The sequence below is a fragment of the Anguilla rostrata genome, chromosome 10 (assembly GCF_018555375.3).
Source record: "Anguilla rostrata isolate EN2019 chromosome 10, ASM1855537v3, whole genome shotgun sequence".
NCBI lineage: Eukaryota > Metazoa > Chordata > Actinopteri > Anguilliformes > Anguillidae > Anguilla > Anguilla rostrata.
In genome coordinates this window covers 14,164,105-14,190,892 of record NC_057942.1, presented here as the reverse complement: position 1 = coordinate 14,190,892, position 26,788 = coordinate 14,164,105, and the positions used below count along the sequence as shown (strand labels likewise).

The window sequence follows — 26,788 nt, the reverse complement described above, 5'->3', positions numbered from 1 at the left end:
AGTTTAATGAAAAGGGTCGAGTTCGCCACATAATAGACTTTATATGCGTACTGTACTACTAATACTACCGTATTAGACATACAAAGACAGTCGACAATTGTTTGTTAACTATAATACTCATGTTTAGGTATTCCGTTCACATTGGAAATACGATCAACCACGCGGTTCATTTATCTTTTTTCCCCTGCTTAGATCACTGTTAAACGATCGACTCTCCGGAATTGTACATCGGGAGTTGGTTCTGAGTGAATTGCGAGGAGCAGCAGTGGGGTACCGTACGTGCGTCGCATGATCTCCCTATCTTGGCGAGGAGAAATGTGTGGAGCATTCGCGGTTTGATCATGGGTTGATAGAATTGTCACTGAGGGAGATTCTAACACACCAGACAAAACGAATGTGGTTTCCCGGTGCTTAAGTACAGACTGTATTAACCGCTGAAATATCGTTATTGACTCTGACTAGCGCCGAGAAGGAGGATCAGAGCAGGCGTTTAAAAGCACAATCATTGTTTTAGAGGCAAAGAACGGATGAAACAACCCGGTCGATATGAGACGCATTAAACACACATCCAGAATAATAAATAAAAAAAACAAGTGAAACATGCATATGATTAAAAAATGTTTTAAAAATCCCAGCAATCAAGAGAAGAAATTCATGTTTACGATTGGGAAGTAATAACGACAGACCAGGTAAGGAGTCATTTATCCACAGGTGCTGTTTTATTTAGAGACAACTGAGAATGTATTTTGGGTGTGAAGATTTAGCACCAGTGATTAATTTCTGCTTGGCTGAGCCTCGCAATATCATATTTCATACACGCCTGCAGACATGCCCGACACCGCGATGTTTAATGTATAAGCCAACATTATTCCAGACAGAAGATGTAGATGATAAATATGCATGTATTCAATTAAGGGTATTACACAGGATTTCATTTGCATAAGGATTTGGGAGATTATTATGGCTTCCCACATTTGTGATTTAAAACTTTAATATGAACCAATGGTTTTTTTTTTGCCATGGATGTTTATTATTATTATTATTATTATTATTATTATTATTATTATTATTGTTGTTGTTGTTGTTGTTGTTATTATTATTATTATTATTATTATTATTATTACTGGGGAACTTATTTAATTCAAATGGTAACTATGTAATTTATTATGTATTTTTGTTAAACTGTTTTACATGTATGTGTACATATGCGCGTTAGTTAATAGCCTATGGTGGATATAGTCCGGCTAATATAAGTTAATAACCATTTTGTAGTCGATCTGAGCACTCACCCCGGGACCAGGGGTCTTTCCAATACAAAAGCATTGAAATCCTCTAACTCGGTTAATCCGTAGCGCGGCTGGAGTCTCCTTTTATATTTTTGACTCCACTGTGGGTTCCGTTCAGTTTCTCTCCTCAGTCTGATTGACTATCCAATTGATGCTAATTGTACAAAGGTCGCTTTTGTTCCCGCACTTTAGTATTTTTGCCAAACCGACAACTGGCAGACTCCTCTAGTATTACAGCGGGAGATATGCCGATGAAAAGGAGATAGGTATTTTAATTAGAACAAGATATAATATCAAAGGGATTGACAGTGGTGCAGCGGATAAGTTAACATCTATTTGACTGTAATGCGTTTCTGTTGTTGTCTCTTGCCAACGTTCTCACAGTGTGTCCCACCAGAGATAATAGCATAACTAATGAATTATGACCGATACTCTTTTTCCTTTTCTCTAAAACGTCGCGTTTCTTTGGGCTGTACAAAATAAATAAATGTATTATGCATTCTTTATCTGTACTAACCATAGGCATACTAATAAAACAATCAAATAATATAAGAAACGTATTTTAAAAGTTGAAATAACGGTATAATGAAGTTTTATGTTTTTCGAGCGCAGAATAAGTCCAGTAATTAAATTTGTTAGCAATCGTTACTACAAAATTTAATTTATGGAACAATCCCATTAGCAAAGGACGCTGCACAATTGGAAATCCACACGTGTGAAATGGAACGTTTCAAACGGTTTATCTTTTTCGGTTTGCAGGAAATATGTGGTTGATGGTTTTTGCCAATAAAATTGTATTTCCATCGTTCCAAAATAAGAATTTTAAAATCTTTAACTAGAAAAAAATATTCACTAATGTTTAAGGCAACTGAGCATTTACATATGCAAATGTTAATTACATAAATCATGTTCCTCAACGCAATTGGATACCAGTACCTCTATGAACATGACTGCAAAAGCGGTACCACGAGCTTAAAAATTGTATCTTTTGACAGAATAAAATTACTTTGCCATTGACAATTCATCGTTGAAGTCAGAATGTCACAAAAGTCACTGGCAAAAGGTAAACAAATCAGTCAACTGAAGAATAGCTGAGGGCGAGGAGACATTTGTGGGCACAGACTAGGGCTTATTTACCTGACACATTGCCCTTGAAGGAATCTATGAGTGCTGGTTCATGAGCAGCGAGAGGCCACCAACGTCTATGGGTGCTGGCGAAAGCCTGTACAGCAATGCCCCCACAAGCATTGTCTGCCATGTCATTCAATTTAGTGCATTGTGGAGGTCACTGTTAGGGATCCTTGGTACATTGGGATGGTGCTTTCACCAATGGCTCCTCCACCATCCCTTGTCTTCAGTACCTGGGTATGATGTACACCAAGAATGACTAGCACCTGATACATGGTTCCTGGTGAATACTCCTACATCTGGGCATCACAGTTCTGTCTCTACCCTCATCCATATGCAGGACATACATAACAGGAAAATGTTGTTCTCTCATTGTTGACGTTGCTGTTGTAGTTGTTCTTGGTAATTACTTTACATAAAGATGAAACAGATGTTATGTAAACCAATGGGACACTTTGAAATTCAGAAGGTACTCAGGGCACAGGGTACGAGTTAATGGTGGTGACTTATGTGTGCATAAAACCATACTGAAAATGTATGTTAACATACAATAAACTGTTGCTATCACTGACATTGCAAAACAGTTCTTGTGCAACAATGTCATGTATAATACAAATAAAATAAATAAAACAACAAACTCCACAGCATTGTATTTACAACAATGCACTGCATTGCCTGAAAAATAAAGATTATTGCCCTAAACACGATTGTCACTATCATGGACTCCCCCATAAAGGTTATACGGTCTTTGGGGGTATTTGTAAGTCAGGGGAACATGCAACTGCAGGGAATCCTCATGGTACTTCTGACAGCTCCTCTTTCATAATCAAAACCTAATGACTAAGAGTGGCCACAGTAAAAAGTGCAATCCAGCAAATGCTGTTGAAAAAAATAGCATTGCCTTGACATCATCTGTGAAAGTTACAATTTGCATTAATTCACTCATAGTCTGTTTAAGCGCCAAACTATTAATAAACACAATCACTTCACTTGAATCGGTGTCTATGTTCGCTTTCTGCCAACAGGGTGGCATCGATATTTACCTTATCTTGCCCACTGTTTAGCACCAGTTTTTGTGAGTGGTAAAAATGAATTATAGCACTCCAACAGCCCTGGTCTACGCACTTAATCAAGAACGTGCATCGCATTCCTACAAAATCACATGCACGAAAAATTAAGATAAATATCAATCCTAGATTGACAACTGGAACATGACAGTGTTCCTGTTGGCACATCTTCTTCAGGTAGATTCTTTGACATCCATGTTATATTCATGTCACTCAGATTCCTTCATACAAACACATGCTGTGGAAATGATATGGATAAAACAGTTAAGTCTAGACGTGATGATACTTTTCTTCTTGCTTGCACACCTACTGCCTTTTTTTAATCAAAGCTATTACAGTAAGTAGTCATTGGGAAAAATAACACTGCTGTAAGATACAGTGCCATCTGATACTTACTGAATAAAAGGTGTAGGGTATATGATGAATATGGGGACAACTGAACTAATCCTAATCACAAGGCGTTTTTTTGACAAGTTCTTATTAACACTTCCAAGTGCAGCCCTTGCAGATTAACATTTTAACAGTGTTCAGATATGTGTTTCGATTAAACTGAACTCTAATCTAGATAGAGCGAGATATTGTCTGTAGTAATAGGTATCATAATAATGGCAATGAAGCTATTTAAGAAGCCAATGAGCTATAGACTGCAATTTGCAGTTTCCCCTATTATTTTCAGCCATTTTCATTTGAAATGTGAACGCGTCAAATGTTACTGCATTCATTTCGTTTTTGAGTCAAAGTTATATGGTAAGCTTCCACCCTCGACTAAATCGATACATTGTAGTCATGCACACTGAGCCAGTTTGACTGCAGAAGTCACATGATGCAGATTTACACATGGTAAGCCCCATTACCCAGGCTGTGGACAAATCTAATTCAAGAAAATCCATCCAAACGAAACCTGGTCACTTGTCATGTACAGCGCCATAGCCTATGTTTTATCCATTTATGGGGACGCGGTGTGTTTTGGCAAATGTGTAGATTAGCCTATTCCAATTTAATGGACTTGATCATCACATATTCTCAACATAAATTTTTTTTCAATATTTATGCTTTAACCGAACGATGTTCATTTCGGCAAAATGTAAATGCTTGAACGGTATGATGATTTGTACTTTCATGGCCGAATCTTTCAGGAAGAGGCAGTGAAGGCCCATTAGACAGACACTGTGCTAGAAGTCAGATTAAAACATAAATCAGTTGGGAAGGGTTGACATTAAGTTGAGTTTGCTTTATGGCCCACCTTATACGTTTAAATCAGTTGGGGCATTTCATAGGTACATACACACAAAGTCACGATACAAAAATGATACAAAATACATTTAGAATATCTGTCTGTAATATTACAAAAGGGCAACTCTTTACAAATAATAAACTAGGCTCTTTTCGCCTGTATTTCTCTCCAAGGGAAAAGCTTGTGGCGGCTGATTGCAAGTAGTCGCGGAGTTAATACCCCACTTCCAATTGAGATGAGAGAGCTAATTAAGGCTGTTTTAAGCGCTACGGCTGGTAAACAAGGAAAAGAGCTGCACCATCCCGGACAGGAGATCAGAAGAAGTAGTACCATGGAGGCCTAATGTCATTTCAGAAAACATGAATACACGGCTATAGCCTACAATATAGCTATATGAACGAAAAAAAGGTCCATACAGTATGGCTCGATTTAAAAAATTGGAGGATGATCGAATTTCTAAATAGCAGTATGCAGAGGTGTGCATAACAATCCACAAATAGTGAGAAAATGCAGCGTGCGCCTTCGGCAAAATCGTGTAGGCTACCTCCACGCCTGCTACTTCTACAATTACAAAAAATAATAATTATGTGAAATTAACATCAATTATTATCGCTTCCATTTCATTATCGTGGCGGGTTGTAGGTCAGCTTTGCAGTAAGAGGGAATCCGTGGGTTGAGTCAGGAATAAAAGATGGCCCTTTATAGTGTCAGATCATTTACAGGCTATGAAGGTCTGCAATTTTGCGTGACATATCAATCCAAACAAAACAAGCTGCCAGAATATTTCTAAATCAAAGAGAGCTGCCTAAATAGTCAAAATTACTCAGTCAGTATACATCAAGAATGATTTTGTCTGTATAACCATCTGCTTAAAGTGGGCACACGTTTATCTACTGAGAATATAGGCCACTTCTGAGGCACGGTTTAATTTAAGGCTGCGTTGAAGTTGACCTACCCAGTTTTGTTATTTTGTTTAAGTAAACACTGTAACTTAAATGTGAGAACCTGCAGTCCAACAGCAAGACCAACTAATAAATACAGAAAGAGATAAATACAATTTAGCCTAGCGTAATTTTGAGCAACTGGCTGTTTTAAAAATACGCTAGGCTATGTATTATTTTAAAAATTATTTGCGGTATCAAGAATAAATAGACTATAAACTTATCTTTGCAGCAACTGTAACCATGTGGAGGACTCCTTGGGGATACCAATTATTTGAATTGCAAAGTAAGCGGGATATGGTTGAATAAAAGACACATTCATATAAATAGGCTACACCATGAAAATTTAAGAATCATTTTGAACGATTTTAGGGGGAAATTATTGAATGTGTAAAACTCCTGTTTACCCTTCCCGTTGCGTAAGTATAGCCTTGGTTTAAAAAAAATCCGTCTGAGCAAAGCGTTTCTTTTCAACAACGAATTTGTTAAAAGTATGCCTACACCAAAAAGTTCAGATTTAATTTGTTTAATTTTTTGTGTGTTTTAAAAAGTTTTTAACAAAATTAAAAATGAGGTTTTACCCAATATGTACAGCAGAAGAACAGTACCCAGGGCCTTAATCTAAATTGGTCTAAATTAATGAACCCTTTAATGTAAAACATCACATGTTTGTGATTATCATGTTCTTATTGAACATTCTAATGCTGATGTAACAATCAATATTAGCAATCTAAATCAATGGGGGTCTACAACACTCACTTGGAATTCTGAAGAGAAAAATAACATTTAAAAAAAATTTCTTCAAATGAGTAATTAGTATTAGACTATATAAACTCCGGAAGTGAATGTGCTTATGAGCCAGGCGATTTAAACTGAAAACGGGATTGTAGTCAGAAAGTATGGAGTAAAAGTACTGAAACCATGTTTGCACAAATAAAGCTGATTAATTGTGTGATGACAATCAATGCGAAGACACGACGACCTCAGAGAATCCAGGAGCCCGAAGCGGATGCGCTTACACGATTTAGCTCGGTCTCAGCCCAGCCTGCTTTATTCAGTACAAGTTGTCTTACAAGACACTATAATCCACATTAAGAATCACTTTCAGAAAAACAGATGTCTCGCTTGATGTGTGTGTGTGTGTGTGTGTACGGGCGCTCGTGAGCGCGAGTTTCATGTATATGCTGCATCAAAGACAGATATATACTCAGATGAATTTAGTGAAATCCGAAAATATGGCCGAAGATGACTTAGAAATTAATTCATTTTTAATTGTAATTAAGTCTCTCTTTCGTTTTGACATTAGACAACCGGACACGTGACATTAGAGATAACCTAATTTCAGAGCCTTTACTGATCTATAGAGGATAGATTGATAATGCGAGAACCCCGTATCATTCCCTTGGGATTGAAGTCAGCAAGTTTTTTTTTTTTTTGTTTTTGTTACTGAGCCTTAATAGTTTTCCTGGAATACGAGTTCAGAAATATCACGACTTTCATTAACGAATCAGTGCATGAAATAAACATTTTGAAGTGTAGCGACAGTCTTGCAAAAGTTAATCCAAACTTTAATATATCAAATTTAACTTCTTAGAAGTGGATGTCAACCTGCGTACGCCGAATGAACAACATAAAGAAAGTCAATGGGTTGAATCTCAGATTCGTACAGTAGGTAGGTAGCCTGTTCGTTTATGACCTTACGGCAACGATCATGATATGGAGATAGACTGGTGTGCCTTCCCGTGGTTCCGGCCAGAGTCATCCTTATTTAGATTTTACTTTCAGAATAATTTGTAATGTAAAGCGCCGACTCAAATGTACAGAGACAGCACAATATTTTGTTTTTTAGAATTACTTCACTCTTCAACCCCTCCCCCACCATTTTAGCCAGACATGTAGTTTGACAGAGAGAGATAAACATGTAGAAGAAAAGTGTGCAATGTTACGCTCAATAGGTGTTAATTACACGGATTAATCTCAAGGTACTTCGTACAGCCTGAGTGCTGCTGGTGTCAGCGCGGCAGCGACGCGGGCCCGAATCCCCTGACACGAGAGGCGTTGTGTTCTTTTGTTGGTGTTTAGTCACGGGTGTTGAGCCGGAGCTGGTTCTGCATTGTGAGGCGAACCCGCCTGTCTGGTAGGAAACAGATGGTTCCAGAGACGGTGACGTTGCCAAAAGGTGGATAAGGAAACTGAAGACCAGTGATTTGTTCACCTGCCACATTCTTTGTGGATACGATTTGAACCATTGTTTGTTTTTTGAATATATTTATAGCATTCAATAACACATCAACGAGAAAATATATCGTTTTTCATTTTTGTACTATCATGTAATTACTTCTGTTTTCTTTTGAGGACAGATGCCGTATATGGAATGGCTCAGAATGGATTTGATTTATATTAAGTTATTATTGCTATATTGTTTGTAGAAGAATATTTATTTTATAGCCCATATTAAACACTTCAATAAACATTTTAAATGCGCAAAATATTTGAATGAAAGTATTAGAAACTGAAGTATTATTGACGTCACTACGTATGATATACAGAAGTTTTTCCACCTACTATTTTGAAATGAAAGGAATACTTAAAATTAACCTAAAGACTATTCTTTAAATTATCAAAGGATATTATTATTATTATTATTATTATTATTATTATTATTATTATTATTATTATATTATATTATAAGTAGTAAAGAATACAATTATTATTATTATTATTATTATTATTATTATATAATAATAATAATAATAATAATAATAATAGTAATAATAGTAATAATAACAAAAACAGCAACAACAATGTAATGTTTACAGTAACTTACGGTTGAATCCCATTTATTTGATTTTAATAAGTTAAAAACAGAGCTTGTATGGAGCAGCCTGCACATCCCACCCCTGCTCTCTCTCGCCTTCAGAGGACCAGCTGGATTGGTTGAAATACTTGCACCACTTCCTTTGCACAGGAATACCCCACCTCCTCAGCCAAATGCTTAGCCTAACCTCAAAACTCCTTAGAGAACTACAGTATTCCTCCAAACTCTCTCTCTCTCTCTCTCTCTCTCTCACACACACACACACACACATAGCCTATGCACACACACGCACACACACGCTCTTCACGTAACATTTTCAAAAATAATTCTTGCCATACACACGCGTGCACTTCCAATCATACCTCAACAAATCTCGTTGAGTTAAATACCAATCGTCTCCTTAAAATAACCGCACATCATCGACAGCAGCCCGACATAATAATAATAATAATAATAATAATAATAATAATAATAATAATAATAATAATAATAATAATTGCAGTCCAATCAGATTTCACACCAGGAAGACAAGAAGAGGAAAATAACCCCAACCAACCAACGCCACGAGACAACGATCTTGAAGTCCAACTTCTGTTTTTGACTAGCAGCCGCTCCGCGCGGTGGTATAATAAGAATTTCATGACGTTGGGTAGCCAATAAGCAAGTTGAGGGGGCGTGACGTAAGGGTCCCCGTAGAAAAGGCGCGGAGTGTATCACACGTCCAGAGACCGTGGAATCGGAATAGGGCCGGCAGGCTGCTGCTGGAGTCTTGACGGGGATTATACAAACTGAATGTATAGCCAACTCCTCCTCCTCAATTACTCACACACAGCTCTACTGGCACGAGAAAAAACTTCCGAAGAAAACAACAGCTCCTTTAAGAGTCCGAACCCGACAACCAGCATCTGATACTGATTTTTTTAAAAGCAACGGTCGATTCTTGTCTTTCTTCTAAAAGATTAGTAATAAACGCTTTCTCGCAAAAGCATCACCAAACTACGCTTTTGCATTCAGTTTAGTATTGCGTTTGCCTTCTTGCAACGATAGATTGGCAGCAAAGAAGCGGCAGAAACAAGGAGATGCTCCGGTCGACTACATGCCTATAAGACTTTGTTTTATCATTGTTTTTCCTTCCTGTTGTTTTGGAGTGTTTCTGGTGATCCGGTTATACAATGCTGTATTTCTCCAGTTGTGAGCAGTTACAGTATTCCTTGACTCTTTTCTATTTAAAAAAAGTTATTTTATAAAGAAAATAAGAAATAAAGATAGAACGGAAGAAAGATATTGCTCCCCGAATGTTTCGCAAAATGTGGTAGTCCTCGGTTACTCGGGAAGATATTGGAAGAATCCGTAACTGACTTCTGAAGCTGGGTCTTCGATTGCTGGTATGTTTATTATTGGTCTCCCTTGGAATTCTTGCCCTTAATTTTTGTGTAGGCTATATTATTTTACATTAACAAGGAGAACCCTATGCAGAGAGATTGTTGCCTAACAAACAGTATGTAGCACCAAATAAGGGATATAATTGCGTCAAGTAACTTAAGTGGGTTTTTAGAATGTATTGTAGTGGTTCTATTGTGATTTGTAATTGACGGATTTCGTAAGTTGTGGGAACACACGGCTCTCCGTTTAATTACTTTATTTTTTGTTAAAATTTTGTTTAATCTTATTTATGGCCTGGAATTTTGTTTTGCTGCAGAAGGTGTTGGAAATTGACTGCCAATGTGCGGGCTTGGTGTGCGTCTTATGGAAGTTTTGGGTTGCAGATCTGAGGAAAACACGTGTAATTTCCTCCCTTCCGCCGCAGCGATGCTTTTCCACGGCCTCCCCGGAGGCGAGATGCATGGTGTCATGGACGAAATGGACCGGAGAGGAAAGAGCGATTCAGCGGGGATCAGCTCGGCCATAGATATGGGGGAAACCGAAACGGTAGGCTAGGAAGAGGCACGCCCGCTGCAGGCGCGAGCTACGGAGTTCTCTACACGGTCCAGTTTTACTAGATCTGTCAGAGAAGCTACGTATTAAGAAAATGGCTACGAGTATTCAGTGGAAGGATCCGTAAAGGACCACTTTGCTGTAGCCTATTCACTCAGGCTAAGGAAAAAAGCACAATGTCAATGTTACCTGCTATACTGAAAAATAATATTTTAAAATTAAGCTAACTCATCATTCGACCATTTTGACAGTATACAAATAAAAATAAGCATCCAGTGTAAACACGAAATCAAAATGACCTGCGTATTACATTTAGTTTTTGCAATTATTGAGCTATTAAATATGTGGTTCAATTAAATATGCGGATCCTTCAGGTCTTCATGTAGCCTACAGTTCAAACTTAAAATAGCCTATATATATATATATATATATGTGTGTGTGTGTGTGTGTGTGTGTGTGTGTGTGTGTGTGTAGGCCTACCCTATTCTATAATTCTTATTTTCGGTTTATTCAATGTTTTAATCCAAATATACACATTTGATTACTCAAAGGGTATTGTTTACTATTTATAAATCATATATATATTTTCAGAATACCGTGGGCGACCTTATCTACAAATTCATTTTAATCGTCTATTTAAAGGCTTCGAATTCTCTAAATTCGTTTTTGACATACAATATCACCGTTTCCTAACATTGGCTATACATCCTGAAAGAAAAAAAATGCATGTATTTCAGTTGTTCCTCAAAAATTCAGTACGTTTTAATGTCATATTTTTTATGAAAAAGTGAACGAATACAATCAATAGAAAAAATAGAACAGTTTCGAAATTGTGAACATTGTTTATTAATACTTGGGCCTTCCTCACACGTCTTTCTGTAGGTTCACTTTGTAATTGAGGATGCTGAGTGTGAGGTGGTTTTATCGTTTAATAGGTATTATTTAACCTGACCTTTACGAAGTTCTTACATATGTTTGCGCTCCTCTGCAATAATTTGGCAGTTTATTGTGTTTGTCTAACCACTGTGGCCAACAGTGTTTACTTTCTTTTGATAGTTTCAATGCTGGCCAAATGCTATTATCATCCGCTCGTCTTTATGGTTAAATATTCTTGATTTTTTGTATGATGCAAGGAAGGATTGCACTGGCTTTTGTGTGTTACGCTTAATTTGTATAATTTCGGTACTAATATGACTCGTGCAGTGCATAGCGTTCCAGGTTCTGGATTTTAAAGGAACAGTCAAGCTTACCTATTCTGCATTTAAACGCACTAGCCATTGGTTTTATGAACACTTGTTTTTCTTTATGTGTGTGAATTCCGCATGTATAAGGCGACAGTTTAAGATTTGCTAAATATCAAGAGAAAAACAAATGACATGATTCAGTGCAATTCGCGTACGCTTTGGATGTTTAATTACCACTTGACAAATAGCATCATTACTTCTGATTTCATACCGAAATTGTTTCCTATAGAATTCGTGCCAGTGAACTATGCCACCCCATTGAAAATCTGAGAAGCAAGAATACAAGTAGCCTATTGTTTTCCCTTAAATGGTATATAATTACACAAGAAAAAATATGAAATTATTTAATTAATATAAAGTTACATACATCAAATATTTTGACATTTGTTCAGAACCACAAGAACCTGAGAAACACGGACCTCACATTTATTACTTTGACATTGTCAAAAAGTATCAGGAGACCGACTAGTTTAGATTGCACCCATGCATTTTATCAATGGAACGCATTCTCCATATAGCCATGGCCCAGTAGCGTAATCACTTGTGTTAGTATTGTTGTGGCCCTGGGCGAAGTGAAAATCACTAGTGTCCGCTGTGTTGCTTTCGCAGAACATGCCCTCCATCAGTAGCGACCGCGTGGCTCTATGTGCGGGTTGCGGTGGAAAGATCTCCGACCGTTACTACCTGCTTGCCGTGGACAAACAGTGGCACATGCGCTGTTTGAAATGTTGTGAATGCAAGCTCAACCTGGAGTCCGAGCTCACCTGCTTCAGTAAAGACGGCAGCATTTATTGCAAGGAAGACTACTACAGGTAACGCTCTTATGATCGCTATGGCTCCAGGAGCACTTGAATTAGGCTACTTATTCGACTAAAATGAAAGTGCATTGGGAAATAATTGTCATTTTTTAATAACCATCCCTCAGTTTATCTGTATAGAATTAGATCCATTCAGAGTAGTAATATCACCAAGATAATTTGGAATATCTCTGATCGCGGTCCTTCAATTCAGCTTAAACCATGTTTACATGGCGATAACGGACATATAATATTTACATTAGATCTGCAAGATTGGAAATTATTTTTCAGGACATAAGGGTGTGCTTATTATGTGATATAATTTCATTTGGTCTAAGTAATCAACAACATGCATTTTCTAGTAATAATTTCAGTTGATAAGGCAAACACAAATAAATATTGTTCTTGATCAAAGGTTGGTTATGTCACCAAGGATAAAAAGTTTACTTCAGGTTGAGATTCGTCTCCTATCGCTTTTATATTACATTATACCTCGGCCACATTATTTTTGACACCTTTTCAGTTCCACCAATAATGTTTCTTAGCCTTCTTCATTCAACGTAATTGTAACTCATGGGTGGCCATGTGCATTTAAGTTAATTCCAATTCTAATTACCCTAAATATAATTAATAGGCACCGACCCTTCATCGGTACTGAACGGGAATTCTTGCCAATGCCTGATATATTGTTCTTCCACACAGGAGATTTTCCGTACAGAGATGTGCCAGGTGCCATCTCGGGATTTCGGCGTCAGAGATGGTGATGCGCGCGAGGGATTTAGTGTACCACTTGAACTGTTTCACCTGTACGACCTGCAACAAAATGCTGACTACCGGGGATCACTTTGGCATGAAGGACAGCTTGGTGTACTGCCGACTCCACTTTGAAACACTCATACAGGGGGAATATCAAGCACATTTTAATCATGCGGATGTAGCTTCAAACAAAGGCGGGGGACTAGGCACAGCTAACTCACTTGGACTGTCCTACTATAATGGCGTTGGCACTGTGCAGAAGGGACGGCCGAGGAAACGAAAAAGTCCTGGACCTGGAGCAGACCTGGCGGCTTATAATGCAGGTAGGATGAGCTGTCCACCTTGTCGTATTGGATATGGGCATGTAGTTTGTTGCAGTACTTCGCATCCATATTCGGCAGGGAAATGCAAATAATATGCAAGGTATCCTGTCACTCTGTGTCTTGTTATATGCGAGACAAACCACCTGTGACGCAGGCGCGCTAAAACGCCCACGTCCGAGGTTAGCGGCCTAAGACCTAAAACTAATAGAAGCTTAATAAACTCAGATCTAGCAGAAAAACATACATTACAAGTTGTCGGAACTAAATACCAAAACCATTTTTTCTCCCAGATGCTTGGTAGAATAGCCTGTTTAAAATCGTTTTTGTCGTGCGTTCTATTTCTTTATTTTTTAAAAATTTATTTTAAGGCAGATTTGTTTTCCTCAGTTTCTGTCTGACATTCAAACACAAATTTGAGGCGGTAGTTGGTTGGTTGAGTTTTGTATAATGCACATTTTGGAAATGACTTTAATCATATGTTGTTCGCATTATTCAGAAGGCGAGTTACGATTAAATCCTATAAAGGCTGGAAAGGTTCAATTCCTTAACCCCCCCCCCCACGCACACACGCACACAAACCGTTGATAATCGTTAGTGTTGCAGAATATTCTGCCAGTTACAAGTTAAATTACTAAAATCAAATAGGCCTACTACGCCATGGGAAAATGCATATTGCTGATACATTAATTGTCGAGGTTTATTGTGTAGAGTAATAAACAAACTTCAGAATAATAGCACAGACATCCAGGCATAACCTACATCCGTTTTTACATTTTGAGATGTAGCCCGTTTGTGTAAATGCACACACCCAGCTTGGTCAAATAATTAACGTATTATCTCAACATATTTAATGAAGTGGGAGGAGTTTAGCAACTGTGCCTATCCAGGGTGGGGGATCAGTAAAAAAATATGCCATTCATTAATGAACCTTTGCTATCACTGATGTGTAACGCTATTGCTGCTGCGTATACACATACATGCATAGACTATATATATAGATATATATATATATATATATATATGTTTGTTTCCTGCATGTTATTTTCCCCCTTTCTGTTAAATTACGGTGCACACGGATTTCTTTGAGACAATGTTTCATAAAGTCTTATATATTTCACGATGGGCCTTGTTGGCATTGTAATGTTGATAATTCAATATAAATGAATAAAACATTAACACTTATACGACAAATGTTTGTACGGTAAAGTGGCGAACTGAATAATCTTCAAACTTTTTATAGCTTACTGAAAACATCGTTATTAGAATAGTTACAATAGTTTACAATTTACTGGAGTAGTTGTATTTCCTTAATTAGTGAGGCCACTGGAAATATATATGTATATTTTAATCTGCCAGTGGGCGTGCAAACGAAATCCGTGCAATTTAGGCATTGGAGATTGAGCTGCAAGTATAAGTATATGTGATTTTGTACGTGTCCAACTTTTCATTTTTAAAATGGAAGTTTCTCCTGTGAAGTATTCCTGTTCAGCGAAAGATTACTGTCATATTAAGGTCATTATATATTATCACTTTGTTTTTTTCCAAGGAGACCAAAACTTGGAATTATTATTATTATTATTATTATTAGTCGTAGTATAGTACTAGTAGTAGTAGTAGTAGTTCAACGTATATCTTACTTATACGTAAGCTTATTTTTAAGTTCTTATTTATATTTTACAATGGGAATTTAACTTTTGTGAGCCTTTCTTACTTTCCACACGTTTTTTTCTATTTTAACAAAACAATTTGTTATTTATTAATTCAAATGTTCCTTTATCAAAGGCAACAAACATGCAAAAAATTTTACTGTCAAGCTACATACATTACAAATAATTCCATCCAATCTCAAATGCACTCAAATGCTTTTGTATGCTTCAAGGTAACATACAAAAGAAGTATATAAGGCTGGTGGCCTTATCATTTGATCTTGATTAATTAATTGAAGTATACACAAAGCTGTTCTCTCGTCCACTAATTTGCAACAAAGATGTGATATTACGTTAAATATTAAAATATGAATAATAATTATTAAATGCATGAAATAACGAATAAAATATGAATTCAGCACCAAAATAGTGGAATAATGATCACACAAACACACACATGCACACACTATAGGTGTGTATGTAATTATATGAATCATATTCATATTCGTATTCACACTTATGGTACTTTCCTCAAGGTAAGCATTCCACACAACTGATAATTTCGGAAACCATAAAACGGCGGTTATATGTTTTCAAGAGTTTAACGTCCTAATCCCAAACCTATTGGTGCTTTGAATGGTTTGTGGCACATATGTGTGCGTGTGTGGGTTTCTAAGAGTAGGTAGAAGTCGATACTCAGTGGCATTCTCCAATGGAAATGCCCCGGCCCCTTCATCCTCCGTTGTTTAAGCCCAATTTGGCCCCTTCCCAGTTGAACAGACCCCAGAGTGCGCAAAGGGGCGAGCTTGGGGATTTTAGACGACTATAGAGGCTGACAAGTGGAAAATGGCTTAGATGGAAGGCGGAACTTCAAAAAGATTTTAAAAAGAGAGAGAAAGAGAGAACTCCTGTGATCAAAATTTCTCCCACCACACTCACTTGTTGAATTGTAGTTTGATGGGTTTTTAGGTCAGTAAATCAATGTCGGAAAGCTTGTTGAACAGACGCACCTGTAAGAAATCCTGAATAAAATACTCCCATGTGAGATCTAGAGAGAAAACCTCCAATGGTTAGGAATGGCCTATTATATCCTTTCACAAATGACGCGATGCATTGCTCCACTCGTGTACTAATGGCAAAGAAACTTTTACTTCGTGCTAAGTACGACATGTCTCCGAATTCAGAAGCGTCTCTGAATAAGGTATGTGAGTAAAAACGGCAAACAGAACCTGCAACCTCGAAAAGCTGCCATATAAAACTAAGTTTTATTATCATTAGAACTTCAATAGCAATACTAATAGAAATGACAGCCGTAGTACAGAGCAGCAGCTACAACAATAATATAATAATAATAATAATAATAATAATAATAATAATAATAATAATAATAGTAATAATAATAATAATATAAAGATTCCATGGTCTCTTTATATTTCATGAACATATACAAAAATGGAAAATAATCTGTCAGAAGTCTCAAATGGTAGGTGTAGGCTAGAATTTGGACCTTGAACTACCTCGAACTTAAATTTTCGAGTACTGCTGTATTAAGACTTTCAGTATCACGCTACTGTTTTCCATTCATTTAAAATATCAAACTCTCCAGTATCATTAAAGGAAATTTGAAAAATATAGAAGACCATCAACAGGAGCATCACCAAGCCCATGAGCTAAACGCTGGCGATTTAAGAAACAGCGTGTGTCCTTCCAAGAAATTTTTATGTATCTTTTAATTTACCCTAAATTCAAAACAGCGAATGGAATTCTTTATTCGAAGAACAAAATGTTCATGTCAATCTCCAACTGGAACCAAATGTTAATAACCACAGTGCTCATTCCCAATGATATCCGAGTTTGATTGAGCTAAAATGATCCCATGCATGAAATATTGACATTGGCATTTTAATTACTAGTACAATGTTATTTATTACTTTGTTTGGTAATTTCTGTGGATAAACACGGTCATTTAAAAAAATTGAAGCTCTATTCGCTCAACAATAGGTAAAAACTGATGAGCCCCATTTTATCGAAAATGTTGTCCTGACAAAATGATTGCCACAGCCAACACATTCCCTTTTACAATGCAGATTATTTATCCCACTCTCAATCACGTGTTACTTTCCACCTCTGAAATAAGCAGAGAAGTGTGTCACTTAAGTAGCACTGCACCCATGTTTGGTGTTAAACATTCAATCAATAATTTACTCAGGCTATAATTACGCCACAGTTTGATTCCAGTCCTCTCTCTTTCTGCTTGTATTTATGGATAATTTCGCGGTCCCGTGTTGAATCACATGACTGACACCGGCTTTGGAGATTACCGACCCCTTCTGGCTTTACATTTTTTTCAGCGCATCTATTATTTATATGAATAATTTAAAAAGATACAAATGGACATTTAAATGTGCTGGCATCAATGATGCGACATTTAAGGCTTTTTAGAATTGCAGCATTATATTAAAATTATTTTAAAGACATAGCTACACTAAGGAGGCAGGACTGTAAGGAAAGGATTTGAACAAATTTAACAGTAATGCAACTTTTATGCTACTGCTTAAGTGAATAGATCATAGATGTACGCGCCATTATTTGTCATGCTGCTGCAGTCACTGAAAATGACTTTAGTAATTAACAAGTCTGTCTTTTCATTTTCGCTTTAAGTCTTTAAGTAGCAGTAACGGAGGCTTAGAACCACTGATTTAGTGCACCCCCTCCCCCGAACACTTTATTGAACAAGGAAATAAGTAGAAATATTAATCGTGCTTTGGAACTTTGCTGCCCTCTGGAGGGCATGTGTCTGGCTAACAGGTTTCAATTACATTGTAATAAACAGCTTTTCCCCGCAGCAACATTTGCTATTTCTTAATCAGACCGTCTTTGGTTCAGGCATTGTTATGTCAATCGATAATCAACCATGCATTGCGGTTTGTGTGAATGTTTTAAATCAAAGTATACGAAAATATACGTATAAAGCTGGACAAAACACTTCAGTGGACATTTGTAATGAAAGAGAATAATTATACCTCAGGCAGCTCCAATCCTCAGATCAGCTTTGCAATGTATTGCGCCCGTCGCCCTGAATCCAGATAGGTCTATGCTAACTAAAAATATATGGAAATATTAATAACAAAAATAAGAATTCGACGTTATAAAACCAGATATGCTCTTGGAAAATGTAATGGCTTTGGTCTACTGACGGCTACTCCCTGGCAATAGAGAAACATTTGTTATGCATGCTAGTGTTGATAGCATTAAAGGATAATTATTGAAAGTGTTGCACTGTGGATTTTGAATCAAAAATATTTGTGGTTGTCACAGAAAACATTATTTCAGAACTGTTATGCATCTAGCAACACTTAAAATCCTGCCAAGAAACTGTAGTCAGGAAAGAATGTGTCAGTGTGTGTCTTGCAGTTTCTCCAAATTGCTGTAAACCTCATATTTCAGAATCCATGGAGAAAATATTATTTCCGTTCCTGTATTAGCTCATTTAAAGCCTAAACTCTGACCATAACAGTTGAAAACTGGTTGAAAGGTAATTCTCTGTTTGCCAAGAACCTTAATCATTGGTTGTATATTACAAGCAAACTCTAAATGCAAATGAACGGTGCATCACGTTATTTAGTAGAAAATAATATGAGTTCAGGAATAAGATTTTGATTTAATTTAATTTATTTACTCATTTAACTTTATGCTTTGCTGATGCTAATATTATATGTTATATTATATGTTTTGTTAATGATGCCAGAACCAAAACCATTTGGTTTCCAATCTTCCATGGTAATTGCAGTTTAACCTTTTGTGGACCTGCCTCCAGCACTTGTTGATAAATGCAGCCGAGACAGCCAGCAAGCAACTGACTCTGAGGTCATGCAAATCCAGGCTTAGGGCAAAGGTGCATTGTTCCTTGTCTTTAATTGCTATGCAGGGACCTTTTTTACCCAGTAGCCTACAACATGGCTGCTTCGTCTGCACTTCCAAAAAAACACAAAAGAAAAACAGGAAGACCTGTTTTGCAATTACATGTGCTTTTTATGCTACATGTATTTTGTACATGTTATCATATGAACAACTGATTACCTAAACATAAATAAAGCTTTTTCTGCAATTCTGTATCCCATGATAATTTCGCCAGTCTTGCACCTGGAAATTTTATATAACACAAAGCCTCAGTGTGCAATGTTAAGAGACACCAATACTGTGCAAGCACTGCTCTCAAAAACCTCATTGCCATCTGTCTATTTAGTACCTTTAACTGGAAGTGTATTGGCCATTAACAGTTCATGTGTACTAGTTTTAATGGGGTGCTATTTATATGTAAATTCAATTTAACAAAGTTCTTCAACAGATTTTCCATCATTATAATAAGAAAATGGCGTCTAACTGAAATTACATTCTCATATACCGTATACTGTTCAATGATAAAGGACATATCATTGGTTGTTTTTTAAAAAATTACTTAATTTAAAGAAACTGTATGCAGTACTCCCAGAAAAAAAGTTTTTCCCTACAAAAAATATACTTTGATTTCATATTGAAGAATCAAAGACAAGTGTGTATCCAAAAATACCACTGTGAAATCCATTTAAGCAATTGCCTTTTGTTAAAACACAACATGGCGTACGTTTCAAAACGGTACCAGCAGAAATGTTTGCACTCGGCTTGCTTGAAGCAGAGAAGTTTGAGTTGTTGACAGTTTTGTCATGATGAAGACATTTCCCAACATGAATATTCCAAAACGTTCAAAAAGTTTACTTGTATGCCAGTGTTGCATGATCATAACATGGTTTAATGCCAGGTGAAGAATTAATAACCATATCTGTGTCTATTGCTCATCCACCATTAGTAACTGGGAATGCATGTGTTCCAGAAGGTTAGTTATGAGTCACCTAATGTTAACCCTCATAATGACCGAATCTTGCAAATAATTTGCAAATTCAGGCAGCAACACCATTTCATCTGCTCCTGCAATTCAGGACCATTTCCCCTCTTTGGCAGTTGCCGAGTTACACTGAAACAATTTTCTAACTCTGGCCCTTAAAAAAACCCTGCAAGACAAATTCTTTTTCATAATCTGTTGTTTCTGCGATCCAGTACATTACCAGGTTGCGTAACATACAGACTTGATTTAATGTCTGAACGTGGGAGGAATTAACATACCATGAAAAAACGATTGAAATCAAATACATTTTTTTGCATGTTTCTCTGCACTGACGTGTAAGAGATCTGACCAGCAGGTCACACATGGTGGTCTTGCTCTGACGTTTTTTTTTTGTTTGAGTGGCACTCTCAGTTGACAGATGAGTGACTGCACCAGAGGCCTAATGTACACCTGCTTCGTGTGTGTCTGTGCGTGTGTGTGTGTGTGTCTGTGCGTGTGTGTGTGTGTGTGTGCGTGTGTGGGTGGGTGCATGTGCTACCCTCTAGCTTTGAGCTGTAATGAGAACGACGGGGATCACCTGGACCGGGACTCTCAGTACAGCTCCAGTCAGAAGACTAAGCGCATGAGAACCTCCTTCAAGCACCACCAGCTGAGAACCATGAAGTCGTACTTTGCTATCAACCACAACCCCGATGCCAAGGACCTGAAGCAGCTGGCCCAGAAGACAGGCCTCACTAAAAGAGTACTGCAGGTAAGGTCCAGTCTGGGTGATAATTCAGCTTTTCGGAGTAGTATTCACTCTTGATCATTTGATGGTCTGAAGTCTGATTAAATCTAACTGGAGTGCACTTTTTTTCCTGGCATTTAAAGTAATAATCTTAAACTAGTTTAGGATTTTATTTAACATTGTTCCGGAACATCTGTTATTAGCTGTCATATAAATGATGACAGATATTGTGCAAGATTTCAAAACCGAATGCTTTCTTAAATTCATTATTCAAAGTTTAGGACCCGCCACATTGTCATTTTTATTTAACTGATCCCCGACTAATAGAGCTAAATTAAAATTAGGAAATTGTACAATGTTTTTAAACATGTTCATTTTAAATGTTAATTGTAACTAAATGCCACTTTTGATTTAACTTAAAAAATACACTGATGATGAATTTTAAACCAGAATCCATGTTCTGAATCATAATTAAACAGATATTAGATTTACATTACCCTCACTCACAGGGGTGTACCAATCATATATTTTCAATTGTTTTCCTCCATTTGTTTGTTTTTCTTTGTGGAAATAGTGGAAATCTTGATGTGGTGTGTATCATTACATATGGCACAGTCAATCAAGAACAGTTTAGAAATGATAAATAGCTATGCACAACATCAGCCAGTTAGAAACAAAAGAAAATATTCCATGTTAATACTTGTCCATTAATCCAATTATTTGTGTTAATGCTTGGCTATATATTGACTTTTCAAATTTGTATCAAAATGAAGAGAAGATTGAAGAAAATGCATTCATCTTTGTTGTTATTGTGCCTGCCATTTTAATTTCAACATGCAAATCTGAGTGAGAAACAGAGAGACGTGAGAGAAAAATGTGTTGTATCCATTTGGAATATCAGCTGCTTAATATGGAAAATTGGGAATGCATAGTCTAATGGCTGATTTGCACAAAAATGACAACAAATTACCTAGGGGACTGAGGAAAAAAAACTAACAAAAAGGTTTCTGAACAGAAATTCAGAAACAAACAAAAAAGCCTCTGCTCTAATTAAAGCAACCAGAAAACAAAGAAGTCATTTTACTTTGATGCGTTTCATATTTCATGTTTATTATTTTGTTTGAAGCATAATCACTGTCAGTTCCCCGAGACCGCCTTTGCTAATCTCGGGCGAAACGTTGCGCTGGATTGGTCCGCAGGTCTGGTTCCAGAACGCTCGTGCCAAATTTCGACGGAACCTCCTGCGTCAGGAGAACACCGGCGTGGACAAAGTCTCCGATGGGTCCACGCTGCAGGGGGGCACTCCCTCCGGCCCTGCCTCCGAAATCTCCAACGCCTCCATGAGCCCCTCCAGCACCCCGACCACCCTCACAGACCTGACCAATCCCACCATGCCCACAGTGACCTCCGTCCTGACCTCTGTGCCCGGCAGCTTGGACGTCCACGAGTGCAGGAGCCCCCCACAGACCACGCTCACCAGCCTCTTCTGATGACGCCTCCCGCCCCCTACTCCTGCCCCGCGCTCCCCCTTCTCCTCCTCACTCCTCCTTTCCGCTCACACGGATGTGAAACATAAATAACATATGACCCTTTTTTTACACACCAAAATGGAGAAAACACACGAAAACCAGACCAAGACTCCCCTTAGTTTTATTCCAAGCCTATTTTAGAATCTTTGTATGAGTGGCAGCCAAGCCTTATGGAGCAGTTGGTGTTGTGTATTATTATTATTATGATAATTATTATAATTATTATTTTTTGCTGTTTTTTGGAGAACTGAAGAGACTCTTGTTTTTGTTGTTTTTTGTTATGTCTCCACGATGTTTACAGACAGAGACTGAAAGAGAGAGGACTGCTCAGTTTTGAATATTGATTTCTATTCCGACCCCGTTTTTATGTAACTGTACAGAGGACACTGTAAGGGAACTGACCATGGAAATGATGATAACTATGAACATAACAGGAAGCTGGAGATTAATTAAAGATAGCAAAATAGCAAAGTTATCCCAAGACTGTCACGTGCCTTATATACCACTTTGTTTCTAAACAATCCCCACAATATTCAGACATAGTTCACCCCCCACTTTTACAATTTTTTTTTTCTTTTGGCCCCGTACGTGTATGTTAGGTGTCAGACACGGGACAGGAGGACTGTGCTGAAGGGCTCGGAGCGTGTGTGTTTATGGGCTCCATGCTGACAGCGCTAACGCTATATCAAAGTATCCTGCCGAACGTCTCCGAGCTTCTGCATCCGCACCACACACACCCAGAGCCATCAGGGCTACCACCGAGTGAACGCTCGCACTTTGCACTGCTCGAATACTGTGGGTACGCCAACCCCACCCGCTAAAACTCTTAAAACAGAGAGGGTACAAACGGGTTGTTACACTGTATGCGCTACAGTATGTGTCCACGTGTGCTCATGCTGGAAACAAATTGTAATTTATTATGCTGAAGAAAAATGATTATTACTATTATTTATACAGAAAATAAATGGGAAAAAATTAGATTTAACAGTACTTCCAACACCTCCGGCAATCGCGTTCAGCCAAGCACATCCAGTTGGCTTACTGCCCTTACATTATTTTTTTTTTCCATTTTGGGAAAATAATTGCTGCAGTCATAATTAAAAATACACAAATGAATGAGGTAAAGTAATGCAATTATTGCCTCGGTATTAAAGAGTTATTGCGTGAAAAGATGGCACTGGCGACAGACATAACATTGCATAGAGAAGCAGGCACTACAGTGACAGGTGCTGTGGTCTTTACAACAGGACCGAACTTAGGACCGTACTTAGTACTACAGCAACACTGTTACCTGGCACTGAGGGGTTCCCACGGCTCTGGGGGTTCTTGATTCTCCCATGTTTATGGCGAGAGATGAACTCGCTGCCGAACACTATTCTGTCAGGTGAGCTTCAGTATCCCGCAGCCAGACTCACAGCTCACCTGTAAGCCACATCTGTCTCGCTTTTATCCAGTCACACCTCTCCCAAACTGCGACGCAACGTTCACACTGCAAACTATGATCCATGCCGGTTTGGCTGTGGACTCACTGTACAATTTGTCGAGACACCGAGCTCTACATTCTCCGCATCTCAAAATTCCGTCCTGCCCCAAGCATTCTGTTGATGGAGCTCTGTGACGCTCCTCAACAGATTTGATTGTGACAGGATCTCTTTAGCTGCGTTAGGAAGTGAAGCAGAGAAGGTGGTCTCCCTGATTTATGGCCAGTGGTTTATGTGTGTGGGGATGTGAGCCCACTGCTCTTGTCCTGAAAACGAACAAATGAAAAAAGATGCGTATGAAATACAGTTTTTGTGTTAAAATTTATACATATGTCAAAACTTGATACTTTGATAAAATATATCTGCAAATGATAATGATATACAATAACGATACCTCAATGACGGAAGTACCTGAATAAATGATAGTGCTTTTAGCATTCGTTCTTCAGGACATGACAGAAAAGTAGGAATCCGCTCTATTTTCTGTTTACAATTTACAAAAAAAAAAGATAAACAGCAGTCAATATATTTTTTGAAGGTAGAAGTACAATTTGACAAAGAAATTGGTTGTATCATATTATACTGCTGCATGGTAGTATACACCACTCACTGTGTCTACAGCAGGACAGAAAATGACAGCACATACACACACTCTCTCTCTCTTTCTCTCGCACGCACTCACACACACATGCACACACGCAAGCATCCAAGCACACAGCACGCGCATGCACAAACAGAGACACACGTCTTACCTCAGCCCAGAAGCAAATTTGCTACTGTGGAGTATCAACACTCCATTTTAAAAATAACATTGCCTTGGAAGTTGTAAATTGAATTTATGCACTGAAAACTAACACTGATATTTTAAAACAAATTTTGAATTATAGTCAGTGTAATATATTGTTCTCTCCAGCTTATTGGCACATGTCCAACTTTTCAACAAATGACTAGAAAGTGTGGAAGCAGACAACGGGGGCTTTAATGACTTTGTCCTTAATGGAGCTCAAATATTATCTTCTGGGTTTCGTTAGCAAATATCCAAAATACACATATACACTGCTGAAATGAAGATTTCAAAAGATCTCCATTTTTTGCAATGAAAAAAATCAGGGTTTTTTTTCTCAGAAGAGACACGGAACATTAAGGACGAACACGCACGTATGACGGTGAGCGAGTCTTATGTGGGGAGAGGCTGCCATCCTTGAAATTGTGACCTACAAAGACCCTGGCGGAGGCAGGAGTGGGCGGAGCCTACCGGTTCGGAATGCTGTATAATTTTTACCTAGTTCATGTTGTTTTCTGCACACTCTTGTACAGTTCCCCTCTGTTTGATGTACTTTAGTCTTCAGTTCTGTAAAAACATAAAAAATGAATAATATCCTTTCTGTCTTCCTGGACTTGTTTATTAACCCAAAAGAAACATTCTGTTATTCTGTATATACATTCATTGCTAGTTTTCTCACACACACACACACAATCAAAAGCACAAATTTCCAATCAGTTTTCTTTTCTCCCGCCATCATGGCTTTATCAGATCAGACTGAGCTGACAGTCTTTGCTCGATGTCTGGAAACAAAAGCAAACCATTAAAGAAGCAATAAATGATACAATCCGAAGGCCCAATTGAAATGGATAAGAGTGCAAATTGTACTAATGTGAACATGGTGCAAACAGAAGAGTTACAATGGGAACCTTTATCTTTATTCTTTTAGTCAGTCTGGCTGATGAGTTAATTATAGAGGGTCAATAACCCATTGAGATTACTCTTGTTCCACTTAGTTTGCTGTCTAAGAAGGCCTTTTGTTTCCAGGCCACACTTTAGCTGCTCTCCAATGCGCACTCGGTCAGGACAGGCAAATGAAGAGGAACACTGGTGAGACTTACGGGAGTCCACTCTCATCCATAACCATGTTTTAATTTCTTTTCCTTATTTGGAGGCTACCGTGGAAGAATTCTGCTGAAGACAGCAATAACTGACTGTTCAATCAAAGATGCAATTGCTGGCTATTTGCAGACACTAGCACTGGTGGCTTTTCTCAGAATGTGTGGTGCGGTGGAACCCACTCTATCTAAAGTATCTATGTCTGCACATGCATTATTTAGCCGGAGTTGGCCTTGGTTAGCCCAGCCTCTGTGGAACCTAACCCTTTTACGACGTGCTCCGACTGGACAGTTCCACATCTTTTTCTCTTAGGGACTGCCTTCCCAGAGTTCTCTGGGGGTACCCTCTCAAAACACCTCAATCCTGCCAGGGTGCCATGTTCCGTACCATGCCAGCGGCACTCCTCCAGTCAAAACAGGAGCGCTGTTCTCCGTTTCCATGGGAAATAAAGCCATCTTCTCTCTGTCACAGGCCAGAAATGTTTGCCGCAAACCTAATAAATAGCAAAAAACTTGGTTCACAAGAACACTAAGTTGATCGCAGCTGGCACCTTTCCCGAGAACCTAATCATTAAAACGCACGCTTCCAGGGAGCATTCCCCTTTGAGTCTGAGCAATATGTGTTCAATTTTCCTGTGGCACCGACATCAGCCAGACCAGCTGAACTTAATCAAAGAGGTATGAAGAATGTACTCTTAAAAGCATAGTGAAATAGCTTCGGTAACATAAATATAAACCAAAGTTTTACGGTTATTTTTTTCTGGAACAGTATGTGTGCGCGGTAATCATTCCTATTCGGGTTTACGGACAGAGATTACGGAATATAGGCGGAATGGCTTTCGCTAATAAAGGGACGGAAAAGACCGGAAGAGGTGGGGGAGGAAAAGAGTTGAAAGAAGGAAAGGAAATTAGGAACAGGACGACATGCAGTTCAATAATAAAATGAAATGACCCTGCAGGGTTCTGCCATAGTCACAATGCGGGTAAACACCATGTAGTTTGTCACCATGAGGCTGCCATACATGAAATGTAAGTTTTTGAGTGATATTAATCCTCACTTTTTGCATTGCCGCTGCAGACTGGAGCTTTGAATCGCACTAAAAGTCTGCAGGT

The 26,788-nt window shown here is 38.1% G+C and overlaps 1 protein-coding gene across 2 annotated transcripts; it reads left to right on the top strand.

The window, feature by feature from the left end:
• Nucleotides 1-8,989: 8,989 nt before the first annotated feature.
• LOC135265080 (LIM/homeobox protein Lhx2) lies at nt 8,990-25,172 on the top strand. 2 transcript variants are annotated; one of them, XM_064354321.1, is made up of 6 exons: nt 8,990-9,859; nt 10,282-10,403; nt 12,263-12,465; nt 13,153-13,529; nt 20,603-20,808; nt 21,984-25,172. In XM_064354321.1, exons 2-6 carry the CDS (start codon nt 10,284-10,286, stop codon nt 22,272-22,274), a joined length of 1,197 nt encoding a protein of 398 aa, XP_064210391.1. In that variant the 5' UTR covers nt 8,990-9,859; nt 10,282-10,283; the 3' UTR covers nt 22,275-25,172. The 2 variants fall into 2 exon arrangements, with proteins under 2 accessions (XP_064210391.1, XP_064210390.1); XM_064354320.1 differs by having other exon boundaries at nt 8,991-9,859; nt 10,241-10,403.
• Nucleotides 25,173-26,788: the final 1,616 nt, after the last annotated feature.